The following is a 24,680-nucleotide window of genomic DNA, read 5'->3' as shown; positions in this document are numbered from 1 at the left end:
ATACCACAAAGACCAACAAATATAAACTCCTATACATACATTCAGAACTGCCTTTTTGCTTGTTAATCTACTATTATATTTTATCATTATCATGTTACCCAAGACCCTCTTTTATACTAAATGTATACTTTCTTATATGTTTCCACTATTCACGATATATTGTAAGCCACATTGAGCCTGCAAAGAGGTGGGAAAATGTGGGATACAAATGCAATAAATAAAAAATAAAAATAAATGAAAGCTAAATTTAGGCTCTTAGGTAGAAAGCTCAAATCCAGAACTTCTATGGTAGCATTTTCTGAAGTGCTCCATGTTCCATGCGCAGTGCCCAAGAGACAGGCAGAGCTCGGGAGTCTCAATGCGAGAATGAGTTGATGGTGCAGGGAGGAGATTTTTAGATTTGTAACATCCTGTAGCCAGCCATTAAAACCATGCTACAACACCATAGTATGAATGAAACTTAAATTTCTAACAGATGACTTGCAAGTATTTTCAATCTAATTTTCTACTGCAAATGCATTCCAGTCTCTGTGAAGCTACTGGTCATTTATGCCTTTGATTTGGTAAAGAAAATTAAATGGGAGTTAATATGGCAACTATGTACATTGTTTAAGAGCCTTCTACAAGATACAGTTCTCCACCCATGATTAAAATCCGTGGAATGTAAGAGAATGAAAAAGTCAGTACCCCAAAGAAACAAAAATAGATATTAAAATAAAATTCAGTACAGCATTCAATAGGCAATGATAGAAGAAATATTCAGTTATGATCACAAGTTTTCAAAGATAAAGAAAGAGAGACAGCTTGGTTAAAGACATGAAAAAAGAAGGAGAAAATGATCATATGATCACAAAACATCCATTTTAGAGAGAAAGAACATTGCTAAGTACACAACAGTAGGCCACAGTTTATTTTCTCTTTCCCTGGGATGAAAATATGCCTTCACTTTATGCTAGAATTTTAGCAGATAGATTAATTCTGACTCATTCCATCGGGAGCTGACCTTTCAGCCCTGAGGAGCATGCACCACTCACTTGAAGAACCAGAAATCAATAACTCCAATGTAAAGGCTTTGTCTGCCTGTTTAATAATTGAAGATAACAGTATACTTTAGTTAAGAAGCTTCTTCATTAAATGGGATGTGACTTCTTTATCCCTTGCTCTGATGTATGTATCCACCATTCCATTATATTGTACACTGCAGCTAAATCTGAAATCATATTTCCATCTCCATCAGCCTTTTCTTTATGTATTGTACAGTAGATAAGTAATATATCAGTGACAAAGGCCTGCATTAATGGAGCCCTGTTTTCTACATATATATATATATATATATATATATATATATATATATATATATATATATATATATATATATTTTATAAATGAACAGATGTCCATTAAGAAGTCAGCACTGGGTTAAACAGATCAAAATTTAACAAACCATAAATTTGCACAGCCTGAAAATTTCCACAATAGTTTGGGCCAAGTCGGTTAATCACTTGCAGAGTCTCCAAAGCAACAGTTTCCTCAAATAAGTAAGTAGGGCCAAGACGCCAAACCAAAGATGACTTCTGTTTCCACGTTTTTGGTGTAGCTATGAAACCATATACATCAACAAAAGCCGCATGTTCCAAAGCCAAGGAATCTCCCGGTAAGGCTTGTATATATTGCATCTGCAAAAGGATGGAAAGCAAGATAATACAATGAATCCTCATTGGGGATTGGGAAAAGTGAGGCAACAGAGAGTAGCAATCATTAATAAACACAAGTTCTTAATTCTATAGATCCAATGTTCAGAATAGTATTTAAGGCAAAATGTTAGTTGATCTCAACTCAGCATAGAGGAATTATTATACTAATTAATATCAATATATATTATACTACTAAGAAATACTGTACAACCTTCAAATCCAACTCTTGATAATTTTCATCTTAAAAAAAACACTGATGAAACAATAGCAATGATGACAATGGCAGAATAGACATACAGGGCTGTATTCAGTAAATGGCACTCAAATTTTAGGGACGAAAAAAATCAGCACTGAGCATGATTCTATAAAGAGTGTACACCCTTTATATCTAACTTTAGGCGCAAGACTTACACCTGCTAAACCTGGTGTAAATGTTAGCACCCAAGTTAGGTGCACTGAGACCGTATTCTATAATTTCATGTGCAACTTTTTGGAACATCCATGACACATCCATAGCCACTCCACCCCACCCCCCTCCTTAAGAGTTCCACACTAGTAGAGTTAGGCACCAAGCCTTACAGAATAGAGCACAGCCAGATGCATGTGATAATTTTAATGAATGCCAATTAACATCAATAATTGGTTGTTAGCACCCAATTATTGATGTTAATTAGCTCGTTATTTAATTAATTTGTGCCTGCATCTTGGGCATGTAATTCTGGGTGCCACATATAGAATCCAGGGGATAGGGGTCAAGTCTGTAACTAGGAGCTTCCAATTAGGTGCCTAGAAGGCACAAAGTAGGATCCTGTTCTATATAGGAACCCAGGCACCTAGGTTCCATTACAGAACACTAGCTGTAACCAACTATCAATATGCCTAAAATGTAGGCATTTGCATTTATGTTATGCACAGATCTGAAATACGTGAAGGTGACTAAATGTGACAGGGATGCATGTAAGTTACGGACTAACTCCCACAGTTGGTGCTCAGCCCGGATATTCAATGTTGGGCCGTTTCCGGTGACCGGCATCGAATATCCGTTTTATTTTTGGCTGGTTCATACTTAACCAGCCAAGCCAATATTCAGCACTGGCCGGTTAAGTTTGAACCGGCCAAAGATAGGTCTGGTATTCATATGGCTGCCAAACTTGCACTGAATATTGGCAGATAGTCGACTATATCAAGCGATATAACCAGCTAGCCATGAATTTTCAGCGGGTCAAAGCCAGCTATGTTCCGCTGAAAATTCGCGGATAGCCAGTTATGGGGCATTTAACCAGCCAGTTGACAATCCTGGCCAGTTAAATGCTTTTGAATATCGGGGGGGGGGGGGGGGGGAGGGCAGACAGTATTTAAGTAGGAGACTCGCTCATGCTCCTCCTGTGTACAAACCCCTTGCAAATATGCGCTATGTAAGTTCAGGTGTTTGCATAATCATGCTTAGGCACTACACTAGCATTTGTATATGTAAGTGCGCTCCTACATGCGTAAATGATAATATTCTAAACATTTAGATGCATAATGGGTGCATAAATGTAAGCACCTGGGTTCTAGAATTGTCCTTACAAAGTATAATTCTATAAGGAAACAGTAATTTAAGCAGCAAGAATGTGCGTCAATGGCCATATTCTAGTCAATTAGGGGTCCTTTTACTAAGGTGCACTGAAAAATGTCCTGTGCAAGTGTAGGCATGTGTTTTGGATGCGCGCAGATCCATTTTTCAGCGCACCTGTAAAAAATGCTCTTTTTTTGCTGAAAATGGACGTGTGGCAAAAATAAAAATTGGCACGCATCCATTTTGGGTCTGAGAGCTTACCTCCAACCATTCGCTTAGTGGTAAGGTCTCACACGGTAATCGTCTACGCGCATAAAATGCCAATTACTGCCCGGTTAGTGCTGCGCACCAGAAAATATAATATAATATATTTTCCAGCGAGCATAGTGGGCACGCGTAAAAAATGAAACTACTGCCCGGGCCACGAGGAAGCTGGGCGGTACTTCCATATTGGCACGTGTTGGGTGTACGTAGGCACCTACGCAGCTTAGTAAAAGGTCCCCTTAGACATGTTATGTAAATATGTACACAAGCAAATAATCATATTCTGGTTATGCACTAATCTGTAAGTATGTGCCAATATTCAACATCATATACTTTGCAGGTAAGCATTCAAATGGGTGCAGATCAAGTGGAGTGTGAGTGGGGTGCACACTTATACGCACAGAGCCCGATATTCAGCAGGCGGTGATCAGTATTTTGCTGATCACCACCGGAATTAAACCCTGAAATTCAATGCCAGACCATGTCCAGGCTTTGGCATTGAATTCCGGGTTTGCGGAGCTGGCTAACGCAAAGCCGGTTAAGTGCAATATTCAGCACTTATCTGGCTATGGGTTACCACATAAAGATAGGACTGACTTTTACACAGTCCTATTTATGCATTAACCTGGTTGGTTAAATGCTGACTATCATCACTTAACCAGAAAAGTGCCTACTCTGCACCCAGAAAAATAGTTATTTTGCAGTTTGGCATTAACCAGCACTAGCCAGTTAAGCGATGCTGAAAATTAGAAGTTAGTCCCGGAGAGACGATTTAACTAGTTAGGAGCCATTTCTGACCAGTTAAATTATGTTGAATATCGACCCAATAGATTATAGAACACTATAATTTATGCTCATCATTTTGCAATCTAGGCACAAGCATTTACACTAGCTTTATAATTGTTGTAAGTGATTGCAACATTATTGGCCACGTGCACTAATATTCTATAAAGAACAGTAGGTGTGTACTTTTCTTTACAGAATAGGATTCAAATAGGAGTTGTCCTAGAGCTTAAATCTAGACACCCTGTTATCAAAATACCCTCACAGTTTCAAGTCTATTAATAAACTTCTGAATCCATAATAGGTGTTCATTCTAAGATGAATCAAAGTTTTTATTAACTTGAAGCTCAATAAATTTCCCAAAACTGTCTTCATTCTGTTATTTAAAAAAACATGGGCTGGCTAAAGTCATATGCAGCTGTGATTATGTGACCACCGTATAACCTGAGTAACTACTGAACCCCCCCCCCCCCCAAAAAAAAAAAAAAAAAAAAAAAAAAACATACTATTGCTAATTGTTCTAATTCCAAATAATCAAAATTAAATTATTAAATATGTAGAAGGAAAAAGTGTCAAACTCCCAATGAGCAATTTTTCATGCACACCTTTGGAATCAGTCATGTGATTGGCTATAAAACCTTCTAATCAGAACTACATATTTGTTATGAAATACTTTAATTGTACCTTTATAAACAAATTTAAATCAAAGTTCCTAAATGGGTGGTCCTGACGGTAGCCAGCTTTTCACTTCTTTGCTGCTTCTGGGAATTAGGCTATTTTTGAGCACAGTAACCATATGAACTAATGCAGTGATGTGTGTTTATTTCCTGGGAAATGCAGAAGAAGAGAATCTAGTGCTTAACAGGGCTTTTTTTTTTGAGGGGGTACTTGGGTGGACTGAGTACCGGCACCTTTTCCATTGTCTGCTAAAATTGACCCATGGTCCCCAAGTTTTAATGAAAAGGCTCAGGCTCTACATACCAATTGTGCCTTGTCATAGATTCTGTGACTGGTTCCAGGGGGCCTGGCTATTGTGGGATGGGTCCTTCAGTGATCACCCCACACCTGAAGGGTGGCCTGGCATTTGAATACTGGCACATTTTTTTGCTAGAAAAAAACGCGGTGGTGCTTATGTGTTACATGTGTTCACCTGTGCTGTGGTTAAGGAATGAAAAGTCCTGATTCCCTGAAGCAGCAAAGAAGCGAAACGCTGGCCACCATTGAAACCATCCATTAAGAAACTTTGGTTTAAGTTTTTGTTTATAAAGATACAACTAAAGTATTTCATAACAAGTATGTAGTTTTGAGTAGAAGTTTTTATAGCCAATGAGGTGACTGATCCCAGAGTTGTGCATGATGAGTTGCTCACTGGACCCCCGATATTCAACACTATTTAACTGGCCAGGAATGGCTCCTGGATGGTTAAATAGCACTTAAGTGGCTATCCATGACTTAAGTGGCTATCCATGAATATTCAGTGGGAGATAGACGGTTATCTCCCGCTGAATATTCGCAGTCAGTGCTTAGCAGCTAACCAGTCATATCGTGCAATGTAACTGGCTATCCGCTAATATTCAGCACATGGTCGGCTAAGTTTGGTGGCCAAATCGGGCTACCAAAATAGCAGGCCTTTCTTTGGCTGGGCAGCGCTATAGAAATGCTAAGTAGTAGTAGTAGTAGGTTTAATTAACCAGCAAGTGCTGAATATTGGCTTGGCAGTTAAGTTTAAACTGGCCAAAAATAAACCAAAAATTCAATGCTGGTCGCCGGAAAGTGCCCAGCATTGAAAACCTGGTCTCACTGCTGACTGTGGAAGTTAGCTGGGTTGTCTCCCATGGTCTGAAAATCGACCCCTTGGAGTCTGAAGCTTTTTTCTTCTATATATTTGATTAATTGGAATTAATAGAACAGCTAATGATTTTTTTTTCTTTTTGGCTGTGAGATTATCTGTACCACTCCTCATCACTGCATTCATACATCATTACTGAGAATATTTTCTTAGACCATATAATCATATTTTCAGACTTTTCTGAAGCATTTTCCCAAGATATGTTTATAGGAGAAAATCAAAAAGTGATAAAAGTATATCAATTAAAAATTACAAAAGAAATCCTCCAGTGACCTTAGCTGACCCAATGATTTGTCCATCTATGTAGGCCGAAACAATGCTGTTTCTTTTTACTTCCTTTGCAACAACAACAGCGAGGTGATGCCACTGTCCAGCTGCCAGCATTTGGGAACAATTAAATTGGACCGTAGTAGGTGCAGTTGGGTAAACAGCGGGCATGATCTCAGGTTCCATGTTGTCTGTAATAGAAACAGAGAGGAAATATAGATTCCTATGCTTGATACCTTTTTCTAAAGTAACAGGTATCTCCAGACCATTTGAACACTAGCAGGCTTATTTTTGAAAGAGAAGGGCGCTCATCTTCCAACACAAATCGGGAGATGGGCATCCTTCTCTCAGGGTCGCCCACGTCGGCATAATTGAAAGCCGATTTTGGGCGTCCTCAACTGCTTCCCGTCACGGGGATGACCAGAGTTCACGGGGGCGTGTTGGTACTGTAGTGAAGGCGGGACTGGGGTGTGATTAAGAGATGGGCGTCCTCGGCCGATAATGGAAAAAAGAAGGGCATCCCTGACAAGCACTTGGCCGACTTGGTCCATTTTTTCTTGCGACCAAGCCGTGAAATGGTGCCCGAACTGACCAGATGACCACCAGAGGGAATCGGGGATGACCTCCCCTTACTCCCCCAGTGGTCACCAACCCCCTCCTACCCTAAAAGAAAAACTTAAAACAACATTTTTGACAGCCTCTATGCCAGCCTCAAATGTCATACCCAGCTCCATAACAGCAGTATGCAGGTCCCTGGAGCAGTTTTAGTGGGTGTAGTGCACGTCAGACAGGCGGACCCAGGCCCATCCCCACCTATCTGATACACTTGTGGTGGTAAATGTGAGTCCTCCAAAACCCACCCGAAACCCATTGTACCCACATCTAGGTGCCCCCCTTCACCCCTTAGGGCTATGGTAGTGGTGTACAGTTGTGAAAAGTGGGTTTCGGGGGTGGTTTGGGGGACTCAGCACCCAAGGTAAGGGAGCTATGCACCTGGGAGCAATTTGTGAAGTCCACTGCAGTGCTCCCTAGGGTGCCCAGTTGGTGTCCTGGCATGTCAGGGGGACTAGTGCACTACGAATTCTGGCTCCTCCCATGACCAAAGGGCTTGGATTTGGCGTCCTCGGTTTCCATTATGGCTGAAAACAGGGGACGACCATCTCTAAGGTCAACCATCTCAACATTTAGGTTGACCATCTCTAAGGTTGACCTAAATGTTGAGATTTGGGCATCCCCGGCCACATTATCGAAATGAAAGATGGACGCCCATCTTGTTTCGATAATACGGGTTTCCCCGCCCCTTCGCGGGGCCATCCTACGAGGACGCCCTCATGAAAACTTGGGTGCCCCGTTCAATTATGCCCCTCTACGTCAACCTTAGGATATTTATGGAGAACCTAGAATTCATATTTATCTCTCATTAATAAGGGTTATTTCCTACCATTACATAAGTCAAATATACTAGGGTCAATATTCAGACCTGGGGGCAAGTGTTTATTTATTTTAAAATCTGGTTGTGTATATTCAACGCCTCTATCTGGAGAGGTGGTGTTGCTGAATATACATAAACCTCCTAATTCTATAAAAGTTACTAAAAATTGGGTGCACAAATTTGGGTGTGCTTCCAATTTGTGTGTGTAATTTAATTGAATAACGAGCTAATCAGCAAAGATAATTGGCTTAACAGCCAATTATTGGTACTAATTAGATTTAATTGGAATGTATGTGCATAAATTTAGGTGCAAGATCCGCGCCTAAATTTTATGTGTGAGTTCAAAAAGGGGGTGTGGAAATGGGAGGGTCATGGGTAAAATGGGGGCATTCCTAACATTTACACATGTTGTTACAGAATGAGGGGAGATACATGTCTAATTTAGGTGTGTTCATTTGCGCCATGTTTCAATTGGTCAAATGGCTGCGCCCAAAGTTAGGCATGTTTCCCAAGCATAAGCGGTATTCTATAAACTGTACCTAACTTTAAGTGTGGCTTATAGAATAGCTCTTTTTTGGCACTGATTTTTTCACCACCATATAAAGAATTCATCCCAGAAAGTGGCAGCTACTGCATGTGTATAGTGGCAATATTTATCTGCTGTTCATAAAGCTATACAGTTTAATGTAGGACTTTGTTTTCACAGGCTCAAATTCAACTACTTCACAACATTGTTAGCTCATATGGCCCTTGTTAACATTAGGGTGGGAGGGAGAGGGGATAGTCATCACGGGGGAGGTAGGGGATACCAGGAAGGCAGATTTCACAACCCAGAAATTAAATGGACACTAGCCAATATTCGAACTGGTGTCAATTTAGGTTTGTGACTTAAGTTAGGACAGCCTTTTAGTGGTCCTAACTTTAGACATGTACTTAACCGGTTAGTAGTCTGAATATGGCCACTAACCAGATAAGTCCTGGCTCCACCCAAGCTCTGCCCACAGATCATCCTGGTACTAACAGGGCAGTGCAGGGACGGTCTGTGGTAATATTCAACAAGCGTAAAGATAACCAGATAAGCTATCCAGTTCTCTCTATCCAAGTATATTCTGTGATATCAGTTTAACCGATTACCTTTACTTATCTAATTAACTTTAACCACATACTTTATCCAGTTAAATTTTACCAAATAAGCTGCACCTCAATACTGACCTTGATTAAATCAAGATTTTTTCTGGGACAAGAATTTAAAGATTAATGAAGACGCATTCACAGCACAAGATACATCTTCAGCATAAGAGAATAAGATAAGTAAAAAAAAATTCTTTAAAATATTGTTTGAAGTGCTGTTGGTGCTATGAGCTTCATCCTTGAACCATACTATTCCAGTTTTGGTATCATGGGGATGTACTGAGCACTATTTTTCACTGTATATTTAGATTACCTTTGATCTTATTTTGTTTAAAAGGTTTTTGACAGTAGAAGAATTTTTGGAATCAACAATAAAGATATAATCTTCAATAGTACTTGTTGATATAGAGTAGTTTTAATGAGCCCATTTATTTATAATACTTATATATATTCATTAGGGATATACCGAAAACCCAAGTGGACTCATGTCCATGGGAACTGGAGGTTGTTTATTCCTGCTGGTCAACCTATTGAAGACAGTGTCTGAAACGATCCCTGCTTCTAAACTCCCTCTACCAGAACTTCATTAACGTTCATAACAACATTGCCTTTCAAAACACACCCAGTGGCTGAAACTCCTCCTCTTCTGTAGAAATAATCAAAGAATGGTCCAAGGGTGAAATGCTAACTGAAAAACAAACAAACTTTTGCTCAGTCCTCGACGTGTGGCGAACCACAGTGAGGAAACGGATGGGGTGAGCATCATGAGCCTTGCTGGACTTGCTTATCAGGAACCATGAGGAAAAAGTGAAACCAGCATGGGGAGGGAACCCTCGTGCGCCTGTAAAAAGAAATATAAAAAGTATTAATATCTTCATTTATTTTATCAAATATAATTGCATTCTCTGTAATCACAAACCAGTGAAATGCTCAGCATATCACAAAGCAAAGATAAGCATTTCTAAAATATCAATGAACTGAGAATATCACTCTGAGGCTCCATCTAGGCTTCTAATTCAACCACTGGTGTCGTTTTAATGAAGTGGTGTAAAAATCAGGGCTATGGGGTTGATACCTTCAACTCAGATTCCAACTCCTCTATTTTTCTACTGTCCGACTCCAACTCCAAGTCCAGCTCTGACTCTTACTGATATTAGGCTTTACATTTTTTACTCTGGATCTAAAGTAGTGGGAAGTAAAACTATAGATCCAGGACAAAGATATGTATATACAGTGGTGGAAATAAGTATTTGATCCCTTGCTGATTTTGTAAGTTTGCCCACTGACAAAGACATGAGCAGCCCATAATTGAAGGGTAGGTTATTGGTAACAATGAGAGATAGCACATCACAAATTAAATCCGGAAAATCACATTGTGGAAAGTATATGAATTTATTTGCATTCTGCAGAGGGAAATAAGTATTTGATCCCCCACCAACCAGTAAGAGATCTGGCCCCTACAGACCAGGTAGATGCTCCAAATCAACTCGTTACCTGCATGACAGACAGCTGTCGGCAATGGTCACCTGTATGAAAGACACCTGTCCACAGACTCAGTGAATCAGTCAGACTCTAACCTCTACAAAATGGCCAAGAGCAAGGAGCTGTCTAAGGATGTCAGGGACAAGATCATACACCTGCACAAGGCTGGAATGGGCTACAAAACCATCAGTAAGACGCTGGGCGAGAAGGAGACAACTGTTGGTGCCATAGTAAGAAAATGGAAGAAGTACAAAATGACTGTCAATCGACAAAGATCTGGGGCTCCACGCAAAATCTCACCTCGTGGGGTATCCTTGATCATGAGGAAGGTTAGAAATCAGCCTACAACTACAAGGGGGGAACTTGTCAATGATCTCAAGGCAGCTGGGACCACTGTCACCACGAAAACCATTGGTAACACATTACGACATAACGGATTGCAATCCTGCAGTGCCCGCAAGGTCCCCCTGCTCCGGAAGGCACATGTGACGGCCCGTCTGAAGTTTGCCAGTGAACACCTGGATGATGCCGAGAGTGATTGGGAGAAGGTGCTGTGGTCAGATGAGACAAAAATTGAGCTCTTTGGCATGAACTCAACTCGCCGTGTTTGGAGGAAGAGAAATGCTGCCTATGACCCAAAGAACACCGTCCCCACTGTCAAGCATGGAGGTGGAAATGTTATGTTTTGGGGGTGTTTCTCTGCTAAGGGCACAGGACTACTTCACCGCATCAATGGGAGAATGGATGGGGCCATGTACCGTACAATTCTGAGTGACAACCTCCTTCCCTCCGCCAGGGCCTTAAAAATGGGTCGTGGCTGGGTCTTCCAGCATGACAATGACCCAAAACATACAGCCAAGGCAACAAAGGAGTGGCTCAGGAAGAAGCACATTAGGGTCATGGAGTGGCCTAGCCAGTCACCAGACCTTAATCCCATTGAAAACTTATGGAGGGAGCTGAAGCTGCGAGTTGCCAAGCGACAGCCCAGAACTCTTAATGATTTAGAGATGATCTGCAAAGAGGAGTGGACCAAAATTCCTCCTGACATGTGTGCAAACCTCATCATCAACTACAGAAGACATCTGACCGCTGTGCTTGCCAACAAGGGTTTTGCCACCAAGTATTAGGTCTTGTTTGCCAGAGGGATTAAATACTTATTTCCCTCTGCAGAATGCAAATAAATTCATATACTTTCCACAATGTGATTTTCCGGATTTAATTTGTGATGTGCTATCTCTCACTGTTACCAATAACCTACCCTTCAATTATGGGCTGCTCATGTCTTTGTCAGTGGGCAAACTTACAAAATCAGCAAGGGATCAAATACTTATTTCCACCACTGTATAAGTACCGTATTTTTCAGACTATAAGATGCACTTTTTTCCCCCCAAATTTGGGAGGAAAATGGGGGGTGCGTCTTATAGTCCGAAGGTAGATTTGGCTGGCTGGTAGGCCGCCCGCCCTCCGAGTTCCGGATCGCCGTCAGGGTTACCTCCTCCCCCCCCCCCCTCCGGCCCTGTCACCACTTCTCCCTACTCACGCGATCTTCCCTGGTGGTCTAGTGACGTCGGGGCAGGAAAGAGCCCCCTCTTTCCTGCCCAGCGCGCTGCTCTCCATCCTCCTGTATGCAGCCTGACGGTCTTGGCGAGATTCAAAATGGCCGCCGAGACTTCAATTATCGGCGGCCATTTTGAATCTCGCCGAGACCGTCAGGCAGCAGTGCATACAGGAGGATGGAGAGCAGCGCGCTGGGCAGGAAAGAGGGGGCTCTTTCCTGCCCCAACGTCACTAGACCACCAGGGAAGATCGTGTGAGTAAGGGGAGAAGTGGTGACAGGGCCGGGGGGGGGGGGGAGGGGGTAACCCTGATGGCGATCCTGAACTCGGAGGGAGGGATTCGGACAAGACGCACCGGAGCACCTAGGTTTTAGAGGAGGGAAAAACGAAAAAAAAATTTTTTCCTATTTCCCTCCTCTAAAACCTAGGTGCGTCTTATGGTCCGGTGCATCTTATAGTCCGAAAAATACGGTAAAATATGATACATTTTACCATATAATATATTTTTTTGAAGCTGGTCAAGAGTTGGTACATTTTTACCAACTCCAACTCCACCCAAAATTACTTCTGACTCCGATTTTGACCCCTCAGCACTGATAAAAAAATGTCCAGCCATTGACTTAGTGGTAAGGTCTCACACAGTAGAATTCAGTGCTAAGCGCGACTAACGTGTAATTAAACTCTGCAATTAGTTGCTAGAGAATGTGGTAAAGGCGGCTAGCTTAGCAGAGTTTAAAAAAGGTTTGGACGGCTTCCTAAAGGAATAGTCCATAGACCATTATTAAATTGGACTTGGGGAAAATCCACTATTTCTGGGATAAGATTTTATACTTTTTTGGGGATCTTGCCAGGTATTTGTGACCTGGATTGGCCACTGTTGGAAACAGGATGCTGGGCTTGATGGACCTTTGGTCTGTCCCAATATGGCAATACTTATGTACTTATGTAAATAGGGTACACTCCCTTTATAGAATTGGGCTTAGCATCAATATTTTCTGGTGCCATTTATTGAATTTCCCCCAATATGCCTATATCCCCAATATAGGTGCAGGTATTTACACCAGCTGTATGGATGGTTAAGTGCTCACACTTGAACACATATGCGCGTATATACCCAGTTGTGCTAGTGTTTTAAAAAGAAAATTAGGTACCTATCCTTTCTTTGTAGAATAGGCAGGGTTAGTGGGGTGCTGGCAGTAAGGGAGTGCACTGAGCAGTCACATGGCTGTTGACTCTGCCGGTCCCCTGCCCCAGAACAGGAAGTTGATGTCAGAAAGGGCAGAGGACCGGCAGAGTCAACAGCCATGTGACTGCTCAGTGCACCCCTTTACTGTTTGGAGGGAGGGAGGGATGGAGGGAGGGAAGAAAGGCAGGGCGGCAGGCATGATGCACCTGGAGGCTGGGGGTGCTTTGCCCCGGGTGACAACCAAGCTAGGTATGCCACTGAATGTAGGCACCTCTTTATAGAACTGGCCTCAATAATGGAGAATCATATTAGATCACTAGGTTCTAGTTCTGCTTAGATTCCAAACTAGTACCTCCAATATGCAAATACAGAGTGGAATGTTATTTATTTATTTATTTATTTATTTATTTATTTATTTATTTATTTGTTACATTTGTATCCCACATTTTCCCACCTATTTGTAGGCTCAATGTGGCTTACATAGTGCCGGAGAGGTGTTTGCAAACTCCGGAGTAAACAAATACAAGGCGACGTTGTGGTAGGATAAGGTTCATGTGGTAGGACCACATAAAGGAATCGTGCAACGGAAGAGTCGTGTACTGTCTATTACGAACTTTAGTGTTGTTGTGTTGCAGAGATCAGGCATTTATGTTGGATCGGTAGGGTATGCCTTTTTTAACAGGGGAGTTTTTAGTGTTTTTCTGAAGTGTAAGTGGTTGTACATAGTAACCTGCTTAACTTATACATCAGTTACATGCATACATTACATCAGTTTTCAAAAGGAAAGCACGTACATAATTTCCCTTTCACAATTACCCCATGCAAATAACTCACAAGGTTACATCTGCAAATTTCTGAGCAGAAAGTTTTCCAGGAAATTTATAAGCATATACTTTATGAAATGGAAAAGTGTTAGAATAAATCCTAACCCTGCCAAATTCAGGCCCCAAAACACCTATCCTATACAATAAAACGCACATCCAACATCCTGAAGCCGAGAAAGTGAAGCCTTCAAGTCTTGAAGCATTCCTGCAACGTTCTGGAACTACGGCTTCAGAACATTGGAGGTGCATTTTATTATATAGGATGTGCTTGGTGCTTTTCTGTAGCACATGGGGGGAATTTAATATATGCTGATTAAAGTGGAGGAGTGGCTGGAGGGGGGGGGCAGGGGAGAGAGGAGAATTGCTGGGTGGCTGGAGGGGGGGCAGGGGTAATAGGAGAATCGCTGGGTGGCTGGAGGGGGGCAGGGGACAGAGGAGATTCACTGGGTGGCTGGAGGGGGGGCAAGGGAAAAAGGAGAATTGCTGGGTGGCTGGAGGGGGGCAGGGGACACAGGAAAATTGCTGGGTGGCTGGAGGGGGAGCAGGGGACAGAGGAGACTCGCTGGGTGGCTGGAGGGGAGGCAGGGGAGAGAAGAGCATCGGTGGGTAGCTGGAGGGGGGCAAGGAAAAAAGTAGAATCGCTGGGTGGCTGGAGGGGGAGCAGAGGAGAGAGGAGAATCGCTGGGTGGCTGGAGGGGGGACAGAGGAGACACACTCCCACCCAGTAGTCTCACTCTCTGTCACACACACACACTCGCACATTCACTCTCTCTCTCACACACACAGTCAATCTCACACATACTCTCTCAAACATACACACTCCAAGGAAAACCTTGCTAGCGCTCGTTTCATTTGTGTCCGAAACGGGCCTGTTTTACTAGTATAATGTAAGGGGAATATTCAGCCCACGGTGGTAAGTGGATTTTAAGCCGTTTCCAGTCATGGGCCAATCTCCCAGATATTTAATGTTTCCGATATTGAATATCTGTATATGTGTGTGATCTGGAAGTTAACCAGGCACCAACCCATATTCAGACCAACGCTTGGTTAATCCGGTACATAAGGTTAGGAGAGTTGTTTTGCTGTTTGCACAGATCACAGAAGGGGGCATGACCATGGGAGGGGCATGGACGGGTTTTGGGGAAATTCCTGAAAATGACACCCACTGTTACAGAATATGCCCAATCCACGCATAAATAAGGCATAGGCATTTACACCAGGTTTTAGTTGGCATAAATGGATGCCTAAATTTTAGTCGCAGGATGGCTGCTATGCATATTCTATAAACCGCTCCTACCTAGGTGAGATTTATAGTATAGCACTAAGCGCAAATTTTTGACACCGATTTTTGGGGTGCCATATATAGAATCTGGCCCTTAGCTGATTAGCAGTGATATTCAGTCCACTAAGTTACTGCTTCACCCAAACTTCATCACCCTTCACCTAGTTGGTCAGGGAATAGCTAGTTAGCGGTGATATTCAGCGACGCTATCCGGTTATGTGCCGCTAAATACTGGCAGCTGGCTCACTCAGTAGGGTTTAACCATGTAGGGGTTTTTCCAGCCTGGCTAAACCCTTTTGAATATCGACCCCTACATGCACATACGTTATAAGCATGTAATTTTGAGCATAACAGATGGACAATTTTAGAAAACCTACTTCAGTTTATAAACCCACTGCTTTATGCACAGAAATTAATTTTAAACTTTGCCCTCATTGTTGGTAATAATGTACACTGAGGGGCTGAATACATATGTAAATAATTAGAATAATGGCATACACAAATGTACATGTGTACATATGCAATAAATACCAAAATTCTACCCAAGCACTGCTCTGTAAATATGCGCATATTTAACAGATGGACGTAATTGACAGACGGATGTACAAACAGATGGAGTGCAGGCAGAGCATAAAGCATGACTCGTACTTATGTATGTCTAGTAGAGCTTTAAAAATGATAAGAAAGTATTAGTACTTATGTGCATAGGTGGTTATTTTCAAAGTCCTATTCCCGATTTGGACATACAAAACCAAAAAGCAGTGATGACCAAAAACGGGTGGCAAAAAGCAGGTGCAAACCTGTTAGTCGCAAACTTCAATGTTAGTCCTCCACAAAGTGCTTTTTAAGCTTCCCTTTAGGTTTGTTGCTACGCTTTCTGAGTTCATACACAACTTTGCGCATTTGACATATGCACTTTTGGAACTATGTACTGTGCACTCCTGATGCAGGTACTCTAGCCGAAACATGACCAGTATCGAGTCCCTGTAGTGGTTTATCAATTCAAGATTGTCTAAGAGACTGTTTTGGCTCCTCACTGATCTTTGGTCATCTCCACTGCTTTTTGGTTTCTGCTTTCTGTCCCATGGAGATTGGTCCTTCTTTTGTTTCTCTTCGTAAACTGGTATTTAGACAGGTATATCATGTACATATCAGGAGTGTAGCTACTATAGGGCCACAGGGGCCTGGGCCCCCGTAGATTTGGCCCTGGACCCCCCTGCCGCGACCCTCTCAACCCCCCCTTCCCGCCACTAACCCTCCCCCGCTGCCATCGCGTACCTTTGCTGGCGGGGGACCCCAACCCCCGCCAGCCGAAGTTCTCTCCTCGGCCACGCGGCGTTGCTTGCTGAATGATCTGATCAAGTTTCTGTGCATGCATCTGACGTCCTGCATGCTGTATGTGCAGGATGTCAGACGCACGCACAGAAACTTGATCAGATCATTCAGCAAGCAACACTGCGCGGCTGAGAAGAGGACATCGGCTGGTGGGGGTTGGGGTCCCCTGCCAGCAAAGGTACATGGCGTGAGAGGGTTGGCGGCGGGAAGGGGGGGTCGAGAGGGTTGCGGCGGGGGGGTGAAAGTTGGCGGCAGCAGCGGGCGGGGGGGTCGGCAGCGCCGGGGAGGGGGGCTAAAATGTGCCCCCTCACCTCGGGATCTGGACACCCCTCCCGTCAAATCACACAAATGCATGCCTACTGTAAGGGGGCGTGATCTGCGCATGTTTTGGGTGAGTCTAGAGTGGAGTTAGAATACCTACATATGTTTCTCATTTATTTATTTATTTATTGCATTTGTATCCCACATTTTCCCACCTTTTTGCGGGTTCAGTGTGGCTTACAATATGAGTTAAATGTTGGAAATACAATTTGTTACAGATTGGTTATGGATTACATTTTGCATAGTTATGCGAAACAATTGAGGTGTCGTTAAGGAATGTAACAATGGAGCACAAACATTGAAACTTTGGAAGGAAACAATGGGAGCTTAGAGGGCGATAAAAAGGCATGAAGACATATGGTATATATCTTTCTGTGATTAAAAGGTATGAATGATGTGCATTCAGAAGATGAATGCACATTTATGTTCCTCGAGATCAACATCAAGATTTACATACTCTCAAAGATGTCTGCTCGTGTTGTACAGTGCTCTACTGGAGGAATTAGGGGAGGTCAGTCTGAGAGGATAATTCTATAAAGGAGCGCTTATTTTTCAGTGTCTAGAGAGTGCCTAGGTGGACGCTTCCATCTCATTTTCTTTTTCTTCCCTCTAAATCTTTCATCCCTCCCCCCCGCTTGCTCCTTGTTTTCCTTGTCTTTTCCCTCCAAACCACCTTTCTCCTTCCTTTTGTTTTTCTTATTTTCCTCTCCTTGATTGTTTCTCCTTTTTCTTTGTTCTTGTTTAGTTTTTCTTTTGCATTTTTCTTTTCTCTTATCTTTTTTATCTCATTTTTTCCCTTTTCAATCTTCTTTTCTTCCTATCTTTGTATCCCATCCTTTGACTACAATATATGGTGTAACAATATATTGTACTTTTTTGGGGATCTTGCCAGGTATATTGTGACCTGGATTGGCCACTGTTGGAAACAGGATGCTGGGCTTGATGGACCTTTGGTTTTTCCCAGTATGGCAATACTTATGTACTTAAGTACTTATGTATATATATGTTTTTCACTACTGGATCATTGCTCTTGGGAAGATCAGGGGTGCTGCAGGGGGCACTGCTGGGGGCAGCACTGGGGAGGAACACGAGGTCAGGGCCGGTCTTAAGGCGAGGCGACCGAGGCGACCGAGGCGGCCGCATAGGGCCCCGCGCTCAGGGGGGCCCCGCGCGGCGCGCCTAAGGTCGCCCCGCCCCGACCGCCCGAGTTCCAGTCCTCCCTCCCTCCCTCGGATGGCGCGCGACGGCGGAGTGGTGGGGGCGGTCCGCCCCGGCTGTCAGCGGGTGGGGGGTGCCCTGCACCCGCTGCTCCCACTCTGTCCTACCTTTAAAAAAAGACTGTGGAAGCGCCAGAGGGACAGGCAGCGCCTCGTGTCTGCCCTCCCTGCTACTAAAAATGTCTTCGACGTCGTCATTGGGCTTTCTCACATTGAGTCCCGCCCTTCTCTGAGGTAACTTCTGTTGGAATTTATTGTATTTTTACATGCATTGCCTGTCACCTATTATTTCTCTGTGATTACTCTGTGACCTCTGATGTGAATTACTTAGAGAGGTCACACAGCTATGCAACTTCCTGTGGGGGTTAGATACAGCACATGCAGCACATGGAGCACATGGAGCTCATGATCTCTCCTAACCTGAGAGGATCTATGGTGGTGTGAGCATCCATTACCATCTAAGCACATGGAAGGAGCTGATAAGACAAATGTATAGTAATATGTAAATATAAGCCTGTCTGATTATAATCTAACTACAAACTGTGAGTAAACAGATGTTTTGTTACTTCAACTTTAAAGTGACTCAGCAGTGAATTATTCAGGGGTGAATGAGAGAGAGATGAAGAAAGAAATTAACATTTCTAAAGCTGAAGCTGTGTGTACTAAAATCTGCTAATTATTTACTACAAATAATCCAACAAAAGGGTTATGGGCCCAGGCCCAGGAATTGAAAAAGAAGAGAAATATTACCAGGCAGAAAAAAAGGCCACATTTTTCTCTTAAGTTTTAAAGGAAAGATTCAGTCTGTCTCTCTCTCCCCCCACACAGCAGACAGAAGGCTAAGAAAATGGCTGAGGGAAGAAATTCACCATTGTTCTATTCTCTCAAGGTGCCTAGATTAACTGAGTTTAATTATCAGCAGTGGGAACTAAGATTCATATGTCTCCTTCGAGCAAAAAGATTAAATATATGCTTAGACCAAGACAGAACAGATGAAAATATGGCTGAATGGGACAATGCAAACTATTATGTGAAGTGCATGCTTTTGGAAGCTCTCTCAGAGAAACAAGCCATATTAGTGGAGGGAAAAGATACACCAAAGGACATTTTATATAAACTGAGAACTATGTATGCAACTACATATGCAAAGCAGCAACCAATTTGGTTGGCAGAGTTGAATGAAACCAAATTAAGGGATAAAAGTAAATGTAGTCTGGAAATCTGGCACCGCCGCCTGGGACATCGTGATTCTAAGGTGATCCAGGATCTTTACAGTAAGCAACTAGCCACTGGCATTCAGATAAGTGCAGATGCTGGTAAAATGGAGAAATGCATAGACTGTGTTACTCAAAAAGGTGTGAGACCCTCATTTCCTGCATACACAGGAAATAGGAGTAATAAAGTGCTGGACTTAATACACAGTGACTTATGTGGACCGTTTAATATCCCATCATTGGGAAATAACAGATTTGTGCTAATATTCTTGGATGATTTCTCTAGATATTGTGTGGCCTATTTGCTGAAAGAGAAAAGTCAAGTCACAGACATGCTGAAGAAATACGTAGCCATGGTGAGCAATAAATTTGAAAGAAAACCAAAGGTTCTTCAGACCGACAATGGTGGTGAGTTCATTTCACAAAGCATGCGCACATTTCTAGAACAAGAAGGCATTCAGCATATCACAACAGTAGCTTATACACCAGAGCAAAATTCTGTTGCAGAGAGAAAATTTAGGTCACTTGTGGAAATGACCAGATGTATGCTGTCAGATAGCAATCTCCCTAAAAGACTATGGGGGGAAGCCATTCTCACAGCAGTGTACCTACAAAACAGAATGCCAACTAATGGCGCTGAGCGCACACCACATGAGACATGGCATGGTAGGAAGCCAAACCTGTCACACATAAGAACATTTGGAAGTACAGCATATGCTCATGTACCAAAGCAAAGAAGGCATAAGCTGGATTCCACAACAGAAAGGGGCATTTTAGTTGGCTATGCTCCAGGACACAAAGGATATAGAATTTTGAATCTGAAAACTGGCATTGTTGGCATAAGACATGTTACATATTTTGATGAAAACAAAAGGGTTGATAAAGGCTGGATTATCCCAGATGAGCCTTATCATCCAGAATATGAAACTAGAACCATAATAGACATGCCAGTGTATATAAATGCCATACCAAGGCAGATGTCTGAAAGCAACTCATCTGTATCTAACGAGGAACAGGCAGAGGAAGCAGACACAGAAAGGATCATTGAAGAAGACAGTACAGTTGGAGAAGGGGAATCAATTGGAGAAGAACTCTCAGATTTAGAGGATGCGGAAAGGTCAGACCAACCTGTTGTCAGACGCTCATCCAGGGAAAACAAAGGTGTTCCACCCCCAAGACTGTCTTACCTAACAAAGTCAGCAGAAGCTCAAGAGCCCTTAACATGGGATGAGATTGAGAAAATGCCAGCAGAAGAAGCTGCTGAATGGCATAAAGCTGCACAAGAAGAAATTGATGCATTGGATAAAAATAATACTTGGATTCTTACAAAATTACCTCCTGGCAAGAAAGCTATAGGATGCAAATGGGTATTCAAGTTAAAAAGGAATGCACAAGGAAAAGTGGAAAGGTATAAAGCCAGATTAGTGGCAAAGGGATATCTTCAAAAATATGGAGAAGATTTTGATGAAGTGTTTGCACCTGTAGTGAAACACACGACAATCAGAACACTTCTGAGCATTGCAGTCTCAAAAGGCATGCAAGTAAACCACATTGATGTGAAAACAGCGTTTCTTCACGGAGATATAACTGAAGACTTGTACATGGAACAGCCAACAGGTTTCATAAATACAAAACAAAGACAGCTAGTGTGTAAATTAAACAAAGGTCTTTGTGGATTAAAGCAAAGTGCAGAATGTTGGAATGAAAAATTGCATGAAATATTGACAAATTTAGGATTTAAGCAAGGTGAAGCAGATAAATGCTTGTACACTAGGTGCACAAATGGACAATATGCATACATTTTAGCTTTTGTTGATGATCTGCTCATTGCAAGCAAAAGTGAGCAAGAGTACAAGGACATTGTAAAGTGTTTAAACCACAATGTTGAGATAAAAGAACTTGGTAATGTGTCATACTATCTTGGTATAGAAATTGAGAAACAAAATGATGGTTCTTATCTTCTAAGCCAGAAGCAGAAAATAAATGAGCTTATTGAAAGTTTAGGTATGCAAGATGCCCAAGTTGTAAGCACTCCCATGATCACTGATTTTCTGAAGGATGAAACAGTAAGAGAACCTTTACCAGATAACATCCAATATAGATCAGCCATAGGTAAGCTTTTATATCTAGCTACCACATACAGGGCTGATATAGCAAATGCAGTAGGAATTTTGAGCAGAAGGGTCAGCTCACCTACCAAATCAGATTGGACTGCAGTTAAAAGGATGGTAAGGTATTTAAAGGGTACCATTGATTGTAAATTAAAGATTTCAGCCAATAGTAATCCAAAACTAATATGTTACTGTGATTCAGATTGGGCAGGGGATCATTCTGATTATAAATCCACAAGTGGATATGTGTTTATGTATGGAAATGTACAAATTTCATGGGCCAGTCATAAACAAAGTATTGTGAGTCTGTCTTCTACAGAAGCTGAATATGTGGCCGTATCGGAAGCGTGCAGAGAACTGATGTGGATTGAAAAACTTTTGCTGGATTTTGGAATAGCTGAAAAGAGACCAATCCAGATAATGGAAGATAATCAGAGCTGCATCCGACTGTCACAGAATGACAAGGTTCAGTCACGCACCAAGCACATCACAACGAAATACCACAACGTGCGAGAGTTGGCAAAAGAAGGGGTCATCAGTCTACACTATTGTCACACCAGTGAGATGACAGCTGACATCATGACCAAACCGTTACCCAGAGAACATTTTGTGAATCTGCGTATAAAGCTTGGACTTTGTATGAATAAATAATTGCATGACAGTTATGCATGAGAAGGGGTTTGTTGGAATTTATTGTATTTTTACATGCATTGCCTGTCACCTATTATTTCTCTGTGATTACTCTGTGACCTCTGATGTGAATTACTTAGAGAGGTCACACAGCTATGCAACTTCCTGTGGGGGTTAGATACAGCACATGCAGCACATGGAGCACATGGAGCTCATGATCTCTCCTAACCTGAGAGGATCTATGGTGGTGTGAGCATCCATTACCATCTAAGCACATGGAAGGAGCTGATAAGACAAATGTATAGTAATATGTAAATATAAGCCTGTCTGATTATAATCTAACTACAAACTGTGAGTAAACAGATGTTTTGTTACTTCAACTTTAAAGTGACTCAGCAGTGAATTATTCAGGGGTGAATGAGAGAGAGATGAAGAAAGAAATTAACATTTCTAAAGCTGAAGCTGTGTGTACTAAAATCTGCTAATTATTTACTACAAATAATCCAACAACTTCCAATTACCGCGAGGGTGGGCGGGACTCAATGTGAGAAGGCCCAATGACGACGTCGAAGGCATTTTTAGTAGCAGGGAGGGCAGACACGAGGTGCTGCCTGTCCCTCTGGCGCTTCCAAATTCTTTTTTTAAAGCCAGTGAGGGTGGTGGGGACCGGAGAACAAAGCTAGTAGGTAGGTTGGGGGGGGGGACTCAGATGGAAGAAGGGTGTGTGGGGTGGGGGTTCTCAGGTGGGGGGAAGGGTGGGGGGGTTCTCAAATGGGAAGGAGACTACTACTTAACATTTCTAAAGCTGAGGTGGGGAGGGGGTTCACGGATGGGAGAAGGGGGTGGGGAGGGGGTTCTTGGATGGTTAAAGGGGACGGGTGGGGAGGGGACTGGGGTTCTTGGATGGGAGAAGGGGACCAAGGTGGGGAGGGGGTTCATGGATGGGAGAAGGGGGTGGAGAGGGGGTTCTTGGATGATTAAAGGGGACGGGTGAGGAGGGGACTGGGGTTCTTGGATGGGAGAAGGGGACTGAGGAGGGAGTTCTCGGATGTGAGAAGGGGACGGGTGGGGAGGGGACTGGGGTTCTTGGATGGGAGAAGGGGACCGAGGTGGGGAGGGGGTTCACGGATGGGAGAAGGGGGTGGGGAGGGGGTTCTTGGATGGTTAAAGGGGACGGGTGGGGAGGGGACTGGGGTTCTTGGATGGGAGAAGGGGACTGGGGAGGGGCTTCTCGGATGGGAGAAGGGGGCAGGCACTGGGGTCTGAGAAGTGGCCATATGGGAAAATGGGGGCCATGCCTGGGGCTGGTGGGAAAATGGGACATGTGTGGGTCAGGTGGGAGAATGGTTCTGAAAAGGGGGCCCTAATACAAGGCATGTGGATGAAGGGGGCTGGAACTGGGGGCTGAAAAGGAGGGTAGGTGGGTTAAGGGGGCTAGTACTGGGACTGGAGGCTGAAAACGGGATAGGGAGAAGTGGCTGGGGGGCTGAAGCTCGGGACTGGTGGGAGAAAAGGGCTGGGGCTGAAATGGGGGACTGAAAAAGGGGCGGAGAGAGGGGCAGATCCTGGATGGGGTAGCGAGAGGGAGGGCAAACCCCGGATGGATGGGAGAGGGAGGTCAAATTGTGGATTGAAGGGGCAGAGAGAAAGGGCAGACAGTGGATGGCAGGGATAGAAAGGGCAGACAGTGAATGGACGGGGGAGAGAGAGAGGGCAGACGGGCAGATGGTGGATGGATCATGGAAGGGGCAGAGATAGAGGGCAGATGTGGATGGAAGGTGCAGGGAGAGAGGGCAGACATTGGATGGAGGGTACAGCAGAGAGGGCAGACACTGGATGACAGATGCTGGATGGAAGGAAGACAGTGAAAAGAAGATGAGGAAAGCAGAAACCAGAGACAACAAACTGTAAATAAAATATATATTTTTATTTTTTTGCTTTAGGATATAGTATTGTAGCTGTGTTAATAAATGTTTATAAATAGAACATGTAAATAAGGTAATCTTTTTATTGGACTAATTTTAATACATTTCGACTTAACTTTCAGAGAAGAAAACCCCCTTCCTCAGGTCAGGATAGGATACTGTAACAGTACTATACTGTATTGACCTGAGGAAGGAGATTTTGGCCTCTGGAAGCCAAATGTATTAGTCCAATAAAATGGGATTATTTTATTTTCTGTATTTGTTTTATTTCTATTTGTTAATTTGTAAAGTGGTGATTGGTATTTGTTAGTTTTTTCAAATTTACATCTGCTGTCTTTATATTTTGCACAGTACTAGGGGTCATTTTCTGTTTCTGTGGTGTTGAATTGTATGCAGAGTCTGGCATCTTGGGGGTTCAGTTTAATTTTTGTCTAAATAGAAAGTTTAAATATTACTACTTATTCTATAGTGGATTAGGGTGTATCTGTGTTTGTGAAAAAGACATGGCTTTCAGTTGGCATTGACTGTGCAGGATCGACGATCTGTACTATTCTGTCAGGTTTCATTTTACAATAGGTGAATTGATGTTCTACTGCTCACTGTAGTGTTTTAAGATGTT

The 24,680-nt window shown here is 42.9% G+C and overlaps 1 protein-coding gene across 1 annotated transcript in view; it reads right to left on the bottom strand.

Moving 5' to 3' along the window:
- WDFY4 (WDFY family member 4) overlaps positions 1-24,680 on the bottom strand; it is a 593,767-nt gene that overhangs the window by 388,362 nt on the left and 180,725 nt on the right. The window contains exons 19-21 of the mRNA XM_030203170.1: positions 9,601-9,819; positions 6,422-6,606; positions 1,445-1,676 (exon numbers count right to left, since the gene is read on the bottom strand). Coding sequence (XP_030059030.1) covers positions 1,445-1,676; positions 6,422-6,606; positions 9,601-9,819 — 636 coding nt within the window. The remainder of the gene's footprint in view (positions 1-1,444; positions 1,677-6,421; positions 6,607-9,600; positions 9,820-24,680) is intronic.

The sequence above is a fragment of the Microcaecilia unicolor genome, chromosome 5 (genome assembly GCF_901765095.1).
Source record: "Microcaecilia unicolor chromosome 5, aMicUni1.1, whole genome shotgun sequence".
NCBI lineage: Eukaryota > Metazoa > Chordata > Amphibia > Gymnophiona > Siphonopidae > Microcaecilia > Microcaecilia unicolor.
The sequence above is the reverse complement of the archived record's forward strand: the minus strand, read 5'-3'. Positions and strand labels throughout refer to the sequence as shown.